Source organism: Diceros bicornis, chromosome 29 (genome assembly GCF_020826845.1).
Source record: "Diceros bicornis minor isolate mBicDic1 chromosome 29, mDicBic1.mat.cur, whole genome shotgun sequence".
In the NCBI taxonomy this organism is placed as follows: Eukaryota; Metazoa; Chordata; class Mammalia; order Perissodactyla; family Rhinocerotidae; genus Diceros; species Diceros bicornis.
In genome coordinates, this window is record NC_080768.1 from 40,865,240 (window position 1) to 40,877,467 (window position 12,228).

Consider the following 12,228-nt stretch of genomic DNA (forward strand, 5'->3'; position numbering starts at 1 on the left):
GCCACGGGGCCGGCCCACGACACGTAGTTCTGATCTGAGTTTACAATTGAGCCGAATGTTTTGCTTATGGGAGAGGAGTTACAACATTAAAATATTTTGGATGGCTTTTGAGCCTGAGTCAGGAGTCAGAAAAAAGAAATTTTCTAAAGTTTTTGGAAACTAACTTCTTTCTTTCCTGTTTTTTCTCTTTCTTGCTTTCACCATAGGGAACAATATGTGATTGGCATCAGAATAAGTGTTATTGGAAGAAAGTGCTAGAAAGAGGAGGATTACTGATGGCTGCAGTGTCTGGCAAAGACGTCAGAGAGAAGATGGAATCTAGACAGGATCCCAGATGGCAGGAGCATTTGCAAAGATGAGGAAGAGAGAGCAGGGAAAGGGCTTGAGCAAGAGTTTGAGTGGAGGCTTTGCATGGTAGGCCTGGGGAGCACATCCTATCTGAGGGGGAGCACATCCTGTCTGAGAGGGAGCACGGCTTGTCTGAGGGAGAGCACGTCCCGTCTGAGGGGAGCACATCCTGTCTGAGGGAGAACACATCCTGTCTGAGGGAGAGCACATCCTGTCTGAGGGAGAGTACATCCTGTCTGAGGGGGAGAACATCCTGTCTTAGGGGAGCACAGCCTGTCTGAGGGGGAGCACAGCCTGTCTGAGGGGGAGAACATCCTGTCTGAGGGGAGCACAGCCTGTCTGAGGGGGAGCACAGCCTGTCTGAGGGGGAGCACAGCTTATCTGAGGGAGAATACATCCTGTCCTAGGGGGAGAACATCCTCTCTGAGGGGGAGCACAGCCTGTCTGAGGGGGAGCACAGCCGGTCTGAGGGGGAGAACATCCTGTCTGAGGGGGAGCACATCCTGTATGAGGGGAGAACATAGGGGAGCAGTAGGAGAAAAGTCTGGAAAAGCAGGGAAGGTACAGGCCAAACACTGGCTGTGGAGTTGAGTTGATCTTTATGTTGGGGACACTGGCAACCGCAGGCCAAAGTCATGACAGACTGGGGGTCTTAGAAGACCGACGTAGCAGCAGTTAGAAAAATGGGTTGAATGGTTGGAGGAAGCCCTGAAAGGACTTGATAGGGGTAGGCTGGGACTGAGGACAGGGATGGCTCTGAGATGTGCTCGAATGGGCCAGCAGCACTTCAGAGCCCCTGTTTGGAGGTACAACAACAACAGGCTTCGCCTCTTTGTTAGCGACCTTGGGCAAGTTGCTTCATCTCTCTGGGCCTCAGTTTCTTCCTCTTTATGGCCTCTTGAGGACTAAATTGGATAACAAATGGGGAGTGCTTGCTACATGGGGGCACTAGACAAAATTGCATCCATTTCCATCTTCAATATAAATGGGCCATTGTCTCTGATTACTTATAAAACATGCACGTAGAAGTAATTCCTGTTCATCTAATCAAGATTTTTTGAAGGCTGCTTCCAGTAAACTCACAACACTGTGAGGATTGCTTCACTGAGGAACAATCTGGAGCAATTAGAGATTAAGGGAAGGAGGTACAGCTTGTGGGTTCTGGCCTGGGCCTCAGAGCACAAACACCTCAAACCTCACTCCTCACACCTCAACCACGCCCATCCTATCCTGCCCCACCCCACACCCTCTGTACAGTGGAGCCTGATCCCTGCCTGGCTGCAAGGACCCCCACCTCTAACTGCCTGGTGCTTCCATAGCAAAAAGGGCTTCCAAAACCATGAACAAGAGGATGGCCATCTGGGCATGACATAAAACAGAACATATAAATTCCTCATGGCTGGTGCTCTGGTCTGTTCAAGAACTTTTTCCATTTACTTCAAAAGCAGTTAGCCTGATGGGAATAGAAGGAAAGTACCTCAACATAATAAAGGCTATTTATGACAAACCCACAGCCAACATCATACTCAACAGGGAAAGACTGAAAGCCATTCCTCTGAGAACAGGAATGAGGCAGGGCTGCCCACTCTCACCACTCCTGTTCAACATAGTACTGGAGGTTTTGGCCAGAGCAATTAGGCAAGAAAAAGGGATAAAAGGAATCCAAATAGGTAACGAAGAAGTGAAACTCTCACTATTTGCAGATGACATGGTTTTATATGTAGAAAACCCCAAAGAATCTGTTGGAAAACTATTAGAAATAATCAACAACTACAGCAAAGTTGCAGGGTACAAAATCAATCTACAAAAATCAGTTGCATTTCTGTATGCTAATAATGAACTAACAGAAAGAGAGCTCAAAAAGATAATACCATTTACAATTGCATCAAAAAGAATGAAATACCTAGGAATAAATCTTACCAAGGAGGTGAAGGACCTATACAATGAGAACTACAAGACATTATTGAAAGAAATCGATGATAACATAAAGAAATGGAAAGATATCCCATGCATGTGGATTGGAAGAATAAACATAGTTAAAATGTCTATATTACCTAAAGCAATCTACAGGTTCAATGCAATCCCAATCAGAATCGCAATGACATTCTTCGCAGAAATAGAAAAAAGAATACTAAAATTCATATGGGGCAACAAAAGACCCCAAATAGCTAAAGCAATCCTAAGAAAAAAGAACAAAGCAGGAGGCCTCACAATCTCTGACTTCAAAACATACTACAAAGCAATAGTAATCAAAACAGCATGGTACTGGTACAAAAACAGACACACAGATCAATGGAACAGAATTGAAAGCCCAGAAATAAAACTGCACATACACAGACAGCTAATTTTCGACAAAGGAGCTAAGAACATACAATGGAGAAAGGAAAGTCTCTTCAATAAATGGTGTTGGGAAAACTGGACAGCCACATGCAAAAGAATGAAAGTGGACCATCTGGTATCACCATTCACAAAAATTAACTCAAAATGGATCAAAGACCTGAAGGTGAGACCTGAAACTATAAAACTCATAGAAGAAAATATAGACAGCACACTATTTGACATTGGTCATAAAGGAAGCTTTTCAGATGACATGCCTACCCAGATTAGGGAAACTAAAGAAAAAATAAACAAGTGGGACTTTATCAGATTAAAGAGCTTTTATAAGACAAATGAAACCAGAATCAAGATGAACAGACAACCAACCAGCTGGGAGAGAATATTTGCAAAACATACATCTGACAAGGGGTTGATCTCCATAATATATAAAGAACTCACACAACTGAACAACAAAAAAACAAACAACCCGATCAAAAAATGGGCAGAGGAAATGAACAGACACTTCTCCAAAGAAGATATACAGATGGCCAACAGGCACATGAAAAGATGTTCAACATCACTAATCATCAGGGAAATGCAAATCCAAACCACACTAAGATAGCACCTCACGCCCGTTAGAATGGCTATAGTCACCAAGACAAAAAACAACAAATGTTGGAGAGGATGTGGAGAAACAGGAACCCTCATACACAGCTGGTGGGAATGCAAACTGGTGCAGCCTCTATGGAAAACAGTATGGAGATTCCTCAAAGAATTAAAAATAGAGATGCCCTATGACCTAGCCATCCCACTACTGGGAATCTATCCAACGAACCTGAAATCAACAATCCAAAGAGGCTTATGCACCCCTATGTTCATTGCAGCATTATTCACCATAGCCAAGAAGTGGAAGCAACCTGTGTCCCTTGACTGACTATTGGATCAAGAAAATGTGGTATACATATATATATATATATATATATATATATATACACAATGGAATACTACTCAGCCATAAAAAAAGACAAAATCGTCCCATTTGCAACAACATGGATGGGCCTGGAGGGTATTATGTTAAGTGAAGTAAACCAGAAGGAGAAAGACAAACACCATATGATCTCACTCATTTGTGGAATATAAACCAACACATGGACAGAGAAAACTGTATTGTGGTTACCAGGGGCAATGGGGGTGGGGGGTGGGCACAAGGGGTGAAGGGAGACATGTATATGGTGATGGACGAACAAAAATGTACAACCCAAAATTTCACAATGTTAAAAACCATTAAAGAAAAAAGCAGTTAGCTTGTGTGATCAGATGCCAGGGTAGGCACACATCAACTTGAAATACCATGTGCGTATGGGGTCGGTGCAGCAGGCAGTAAACGAAATAGAAACAGGATGAAAATGAAAGATTCTTTCTAATTAGAATACTTCCCAAGAGTTCCCATCTGGTTCGTCCATAAATCATCATCACGAGGGAGAGTATCTGACACGGGTCATCCCCTGAAGAAATGAGCTGGGCGTGCTTTTTGGGGAGAGGCAAAAAGTGGTCACAGGGGTGTGAGTGGAGAAAGTTAAGAGGTGGAGAAGTTGAGGAGACCATGAGCTCCCTGTAGTTGGAGAGGACGTGAGAAAGGTTTTCTTTTTTTACATCTCTAAATCTCCAGTCCTTGTCTATAAAATAGAAGATAAAGTTGACCCCTAAATACATGCATTAGGAAGCAGTGTGGCATCATGGAAAGAGCATGGACTTTGGAGCCTGAAAGACCTGGGTCAGCATCCACTTAATTGCTAGGTAGAGTTGGGAAAATAGTTTAACTTCTACAGACTTCAGTGTCCATGTCTTTGAGACAGAGATTCTAATATTTACCTGGTTCTAGGGATTAGAAGTCATGTATATAAAATGCCCACTGCAGTGTCAGGCATATAGTAGATAGGCATTCAGTAAATGGTAGCTCTCACCATCACCATCCTCAAGCTCACTATTATGCAAATCTCCTTATAGTAATGGAGGAAACTGAGCAACAACGGTGAAGGTGTATTTCTAATAAGTACAAAGAATACCCTGGAAAATCTTGAAGCCTTATTTGATATGGCATGAGTGGGAATGCTCGGTGCTTATTCTTGGCATTGCTCTGACTCTCCTAGGTCATATCTTTTGGTTCAGTCCCCATGTTCATGCCCTTGACATACCCTCTCTTAGCCTCTTCATTCCTCCCCAGCCATTCAGGTTTCAGGTCTGCCAAGCTTTCCCTCAATGCTATTTCCCATCCCCACCTCTGCCTCATCTCTCATTCTTTCTTGACTCAAGAATGCATTTTCTAAACACATCCTTACAGCAGAAGAGGGCTATAGTTACTACCTTATTTTCTTCCTATCAGGCTGTGAATGTCCAATGGGTCACAACCACATTGGGCACAATGACTCCATAAGGCTCCCAGTTTAATTGCCAAGGACAGATTGCTGTGGACTCTACCTGCCAAGAGAATGAATGAGTGTTGAGAGGCAGGTTGTGACTCCTTTGATGTAAAACTTTGAATGAAATACTTCTAGGAACTCTTAGAATTTCCTGGGACACAGGCCTCTAACACATATTCTCTGGAATCACCACCTTGGGAGAATTTGTTTTCTTCAACTCAGACAACAGATCTTGATAAGCTACCATTTTTGTACAATCTTGAATCGTTTAAGCTGTTAAAAATGCTAGGGAAACAGCTTCAGAGAGGGTAAGGCTCCCTGGTCAGCAAAGGTGACACACGTGGATGGGTGGACTTTTCCCGGGAATCCAGGCTTTGGAGATGGGAAGTGCAGACAGCTGGACAAGCCATGTGGTTTATGTCCACCAGTCACAGAGAGGAGTGGGAAGAGCCAGACTTGGGTGCAAGTCTCAGCTACTGCCCTCCCTAAGCAAGTTGCTTTAAGCAAGTTACTTCATCTCCCCCATTCTCTCTTTCTGCATTTCTGAAAGGGGAGTTGTGCTGCCTACTTGCTAAGGTTGTCATAGGTTTAAGTGAGAGCAGTGAGTGCTCTGACATCCTTCCCTGGTGCCCACTCCCCTCTCCACCCTTGTTAAGATTCTAGAATGTTCTTTTTCTCTCTAGAATTGATGAGAAGAAATCATTAGCAGAAATAGAGTACAGTTTAAATTATCTGTTGTTTGCATTCACACCTTATGAATCTTGAAGGTCAATGTTGGAGAAATATGAAGTCAACTTAGAATCCTTGCAGGCTTTCAAAGAAATCTTGCGTCTTCAGAGAAATAAGAGACAATAATTTAGTTTAGAGTTATTACTAATGATAATATTGTAACTACACTCATCCTGAATTACAGACTTAATATATATTAATTTTGTGTTTACAAAGTACTCTTACATAGGTTATCCCATTTGACCTTCAAAACAATTCTGAAAGCAGGAAAGGCAGAAATTTATTTCACTCAGGTGAGTCCACTGAGGTTCAGAAACTTGCTGTGAGTCATAGCTAATGAATGATCACGCCAGGACTCAAACGCACATCTCCAGACCCCAGCTTCACTGCTGGTGCCTCCTTTGTCCTAATCAGGTCCTCAGCTCTCAATGCTTACCCATCAGAGAGGAAGCATCAAGACATGTATGTGATTACCCATTGCAAGTTAAAAAAAAGAAAAAGATATATTTCATGTAACAGCTGAAATTGTTCCACTGGGTCAACCAATTTTCTCTAGGCCTCAACAGTGTGTGGGTATAAATTCTAAGAATTGCTAACATTTATTGAGAAACCATTATGTGCCAGCTACTATGCTAAGTGAGCCTTTTACATAAATTTCCACTTAATCCTCTCAACAACCCTATGAAGTAGGTATTGCTACCTCATCTTAGAGAAGAGGAAACTGATTATCAGAGAGGCTAAGCAACTTACTCAAGGTCACATAGCCACACAGTGGACTCAGAGAAATGCGTCTGGCACCAAAGCACATGCTCTCAATCACTGTGTTATTTACATCACAGCAGAAACTCAATGTTTCTCTGGCACTTCCCTATACTTCCCATACAGAACCCCAGCCCACTAAAGATGCCCCTCAAATACTCAAGAGAGTCCTAAGGAGGTGTCTTACATGAGTCCTCTAAGTTAGTGCAGTCAATCCTCCTGTCCACTCTCCAGTGGCCTCCACCATTTCTTTACTCTTCTCCTACTCCAGTCTGCACAACCTAGAAATGAAATATTTAGCGTGAATGAAATATTTAGCGTGAATCACCTCTGTGGTAGGCTTGCAAATAGAACGTTAGAAGAGAGAAGTGTCCTGAACACACCACCACCACAGGATTTTTGGTGCATCATTTCATTGGAGGTTGGAGTTGAAATCTCTCATTCGAGAGATCTTTAAAGCCCTGCTTATCTGAGGCAGTTGTGGTAAAAGTCCTGGGGCAGTTATTTCACTTCCCTGAGCCTCACACTGCTCAAATGCACAGTGGAGACAGTGCCGCCCGCCTCTCAGGGCTGTGTTGTGCCTTGAATACTGTAAGGTACACAGAGCACCTGGGGTAACGCTCGGCACCTCTGGAAGCTAAAGGAAAAGATGGTCCCTGCTCACCCGAATCCCTGTTCTGTGTGAAGACGTAGCTCCTCGTCCTATTAGCAGTCAATCAGCTAACAAACCGCTATTTGTTGAGTGATTACAATGTTCAAGCAAGTTCTTTTATAAGAGAGTGAGAAAATTACATAAAGAGGACTGGATGTCACTCACACAGGATTTTTGTTGAAAATTAGTGTAATCAGATCAACATATCATTATTTCAATGGATGAGTCTAAGACTTGGACATAATATTGTTTTTCCGAATTGTTCTCTGTAATGGTATTTGTTATAAAGGGAGTGGAGTGGCCCAGGCTTGGCCCGGACAGCTCTGGACACATTTCTGAGGATATGTAGACTGAGTCATTTGTCAGCTGTCTGGAAATGTGGGCAGAGCCACCATAAACTTGGGTGAAAAAGCTGTGCGAAGATGTTAAAAAGGAAAACCAACGCACGGCCCCAACCACCCCTCCTGAGAATTTCCAAAGCCTCGCTCTGGCCAGCAGTGGTCAGCGGGGGCCGTGGCCCTGGATTCCTCCAGGGCTGCTGCCGGTGAGGTAAGGGCCAGTGCGAGGGAGAGAGGCAGCTCAGGCCGTGTGCCGCACAGCAGCCAGCTGGCCAGGCCACGCGCCTGTCTCAGAGGATGATTCCCTGGTTTCTTTTCAGTCAAGTTCAAATTGATAAAGAAAAGACCTTTCCCATCCCCTGCTCCCTTCTCTTGCCGGGACGAGGTCCGCAGGACTCAAGAGGTTCCCTTCCGTTGTGAGAGGTATTGGGCCTGGAGTGACACTCTGAATGTGCGCTTCTCAGTGCATTTTCAGGTGACTTGCTATTGTTCTCACAAGTTAAGAAGGTTAAACTATTTTTAAAAATAAACAAAAAACCATCCTGATTTGTTACCTAGAGATTTTTTTTTATTTCATCTTTTGTTCTTTTTTTTTCTTATTTTCTCTTTTTCATCTTTGTCTCTTTATTTTTATTTATTTTTCTGTGTGTGATGCCAAGCATTTTGATGTGGGTCTACCGCCAGAGAACTCCCAAATAACCACAGGATTTGAAGTGGATTTCATTAAAACATTAAAGCTGTTTCCGATGGTGTGTTATCAGTGTGTTGTTAAGGTAGATTCAGATTTCACCGGGAAGCAAGCGTCCTTGAGGCTCCTCGAGAAACCACGTGGTGTCCCACAGGTCAGACACCAAATAGCAGGGGGAGCTAACACAAAGTTTAGGATAAAACAATGAAATGAATAACTTTGATGTTTTCATTTCAAATATGGGGAGGAGGACAGTTAAGAAAAAGGAATTCCATCAGACACACCAAGGTGAGGGAGGCCAAATCTTGACTATCCTCTCCCACCACTCACTCCTAGAATGGTCTCCACCAGTCCGTCTGTTTCTGTGATTCTGTGAAGTCTCACGGTCTCGATCAAGACCGTCCCCTGATCCCTGCTCCTTGAAGACTTGCCCTGGGTGCTGAAGCTGTGTCTTTGCTTCCTCAGGCTGTCGGTGGAACCATGGGCCAAGTCCCGGCAGCCCACAGCTGCTGGCCTTCACACCCCTGGGCACTGAGGTCTGAAACTTGACCCTAGCCAGGACCAGCCCTGCCCCGTTGGAGGAAATGGCTGAACTGCCTGAGCAACAGCAAACGAAAACTTCCTTCCTCTTCATCCAGCTGCGGGCCCCCGCTGCCCGAGCTCTCCCCGCCCTGTCTCCAGCCACTGCAGCCTGGACAGCAGCCTCAGGGGGCCCAGAGGAGGGACACATTTTCCCAAGTCCCAGGACAGGCTTCTTGGCAGGCCGGGACCTCAGGCGCACACAGGGCTTGGCTGCCCCTCCCTCGCGCCTGCTGCAGAAGGAGGACCGTGGGACAGAGGAACCAGCTGCTTTCAGTTGCTCTGCTCTGAAGGAGGAGACGGAGGGAGAGGAAGAACCCCAGAGTCTGGATGTAAGGAGGGGTGGAGTTTGCGGATTCCCACGTTGCAGGCGTTCCCTGGCTCCTGCGTCCAGGAAACTCGGACGGCTGCAGCCCCTGTCATGCAGGCTTCTTAGCCCCACTCCCGCCATGAGCCATGGAAGCAGCAATCCCTCCATGGGCTGGAAGCACTGGTGGGACATTACTGCCCCCCAGGACCTGTGGAGCGTGGACCCGCAGTCTTGGGAGGCCTTGAGATGCTCAGTTCCACAGGCCCCCCTGGCCCATGCTGCTGACAGGGGTGAAAGGGCTGTGAAGAGAGGTGCTGTCACCCGCCAGGTGCTCCCGAAGAGCTGTGAAGAGGGCACAGGTACCACAAGGCTCTACAGATACTGTCCGCCCATTCAGACCAGCGCGAGCTTCCTGGTCCCACCTGCTGCTCTGCCTCTCAAGGTAAGAAAGTGTGTGTGGCTGAGTCCCCCAGAACCCAGCTGTTCCCACCAGAAGACACAAGGAGAGAGGGGGCAGATGGGCCCCCCAGGGCTCCCACCTCCTCACACTGGGGCTCCCCTCCACTGTGGATGGGCTACACCTCTCTGTAGCCGAGGAACCCACCGGCCACAGTCCTGGGGGCCTGGGCCTGCGTTTCCTCTGTGCTCTCCACCTTCCCAGCCACTAGCGACATTTTGTTTGGAAAGAGAGAATGAATAATTGTTTCCCAAGATTTCTGCCAAAGATAGGAAAAGAAAAGTCAGGCAAGGAAGTGCATATTTATGGGGAAAGACCAGAGGGAAGGACAAGGAGGTACACAGACGTTTACTGAGCCCTGTGCAGTGCCAGCTAGGGTGCTAAGTGTTCTCTTATGCCCCGTTTATCCTCATCACCACCCTGAAAAATAGAGGCTCACATCCCCCGTTTCAGATGAGGGAATTGAGGGGTGGCTAGGCAAAAATCCTGCTCCTCCTTCCAGAAAGAAAAGGGCAGAAGCAAAACCTGTTCCCCAAATGGGCACTGGGGACCTTGGGGAGGCTTTAGTGTATTTTGTGGAGGTTTCCAGAACTGGAGCGCAGCCTTGGAGCTCAGCCACATCCTTGCACGCTTGACCTTCTGGGGCCGACTTCCACCTCCATCCTCCCCTGCAAGTAGTTGTGTAGCCCTGGGCATCAGCCTCCTAGCCTCCATTTCCCATTAGGAGGGGAAAGGTATGGTGGTCTCCTGTGTGGCCTCCAGGGTCTCGTCCAACCCTCACAGGCTCCACCTTCCATCGTGGCCATGCTTACTCTTTGTTATTAGCATCTTGTTCTCTGCATCTCTGACTCAGCCTTCTCATCATGCTGATGCCTGAACCCAGCCTGCCCTCTCCACTCAGCTCAGGTGTACTGGTCCCAAAATGGGTAGACAAAATAAAAAATTATGCTTTTCCCAATAGCATGGACATCTTGCTATACCTTGCACGTATATAGGTGGTGGGGGTGAGGGTGAGGAAGAATGTGTGTGTTGAGGTTGGCGGGATGAGGTAGAGGAGGGGGGACTCTTGTTGGAGTATGTGGCAGGTTGACTTGGAGGAGACTCTCAGGGAAGTCACCAGAGAAATGGGTGAAATGCACAACATCGGAACAGGGGCCTTCGGTGGGCTTGGAAGTGAGGTTGCTTCCTCTAGATTCTGTGGCTCTCTCCCATGTGCTTCCCCACACCATTGTCCTTGCCCTTTCTCCTCTTCGCAGGGAGCCTGCAGTGCCACAGTTAAGAATCAGGGAGAAAGGATGAGCCCAAGTTCTCTTTGGAGGGAAACTCTTGGAAGAAGAGATGCTAGCTGCTTCCTTAAGAGATAGTTGACATTCCCCCCTCCCTCTCCTATCCCTCGTTTCCTACAGGGGTTTAGGAGGAATGACATCCTGTGCGTGCGTCAGAGCCCAGTCTCTGTGAGGGCTCACACAGCAGTTGTTTGTGTACTTTAGTGCTCGTCTTGTTGACTTGAAAACTCCATCTTTCCCATCTCCCCCCTCCAGCCTTCCGGCCATGCACAACAGCCTCAGAGCTTCGGCTACTTCTCTAGGGAGGGGCACTGTGGGAGTTGGTCCAGGTGGGTAGACTTCTGCCACGTCGGCCTCATTTCACCCCTTTAGCTAACGGGTGCCCAGACGTCTGCCCCATCTGGAACGAGGATTCAAAGATTCCTGAGTAAAAACTTAGAAACCCAGGCACAAGTCCTAACCTTGAGGAAGCCACCTAGGTCCTCAGTTTTCCTGTCTGGAAAACACTGACGACCCCACCTGCCCCACAGTTGCTGTGGAGATTTGTGTTCTAAAGTGCTGGGCCAGTGAAAGGGACCCTCGGGAGACCTGTCTGAAGAGAGAGCAGAGGAGAGGCAAAATCAGCGGACCACCAGGGAGGACCAGGGGGCCATGGAGTCAGCAGTGTCAGTGTAGGGTGGGCCCCAGGGTCTGGTGAGGAAGCAGGGCTGCAAAACTTATCCTTAACCTTGCTGGTCAGGTGCTGTGATTCCTGTTGCCCCGGGGAGGAGGGGAGTTGGGAAATTAGCGCCCTCAGAACCCCAAGTCCTCTAAATGCCTTATGGCCGTTATTAACCAGGGGACTCCTGCCAGGTTTTGGGTGTTAGAGAAAGAAGCAAAATCAACAGAGATGGTTTTTCCATCTGCCCAGCCCTGAGCGGATTAAGGTGTCCTCTGGATTAGACAGATTACTGTATGAGAATTACCCAGTCCTCTCAGGTTTTGGGAACTTAGATGTATGAGTCACCGCAAAGCGGCAGAAGGCTGATTAAAAATAGTTCTGTTCAACTATGAATGGAGGGGGGCGGGCCTTGATTATCCATAGTGGGAACTTTCACTTGATATGTTCATGAAAAATGTGATTGAGGCTGGCGAGGTGGCATAGCTGTTAAGTTCGTGTGCTCCGCTTCAGCAGCCTGGGGTTCACAGGTTCGGATCCCGGGTGCGGACATAACGCCCCGCTCCTCAAGCCATGCTGAGGTGGCATCCCACATAGAGCAACTAGAAAGATGTACAACTATGACATACAACTATCTACTGGGGCTTTTAAAAAGAGGAGGATTGGCAGCAGATGTTAGCTCAGGGAC

General features: G+C 46.9%; 1 protein-coding gene across 2 annotated transcripts in view; it reads left to right on the top strand.

Annotated features, from left to right (window-relative positions):
• The first annotated feature begins 8,742 nt into the window (after positions 1–8,742).
• Positions 8,743–12,228, top strand: part of PSD3 (pleckstrin and Sec7 domain containing 3) — a 535,293-nt gene continuing 531,807 nt past the window's right edge. For both annotated transcript variants that reach the window (XM_058525349.1, XM_058525350.1), the window contains exon 1: positions 8,743–9,581. In XM_058525349.1, coding sequence (XP_058381332.1) covers positions 8,835–9,581 — 747 coding nt within the window. In that variant the 5' untranslated portion in view covers positions 8,743–8,834. The remainder of the gene's footprint in view (positions 9,582–12,228) is intronic.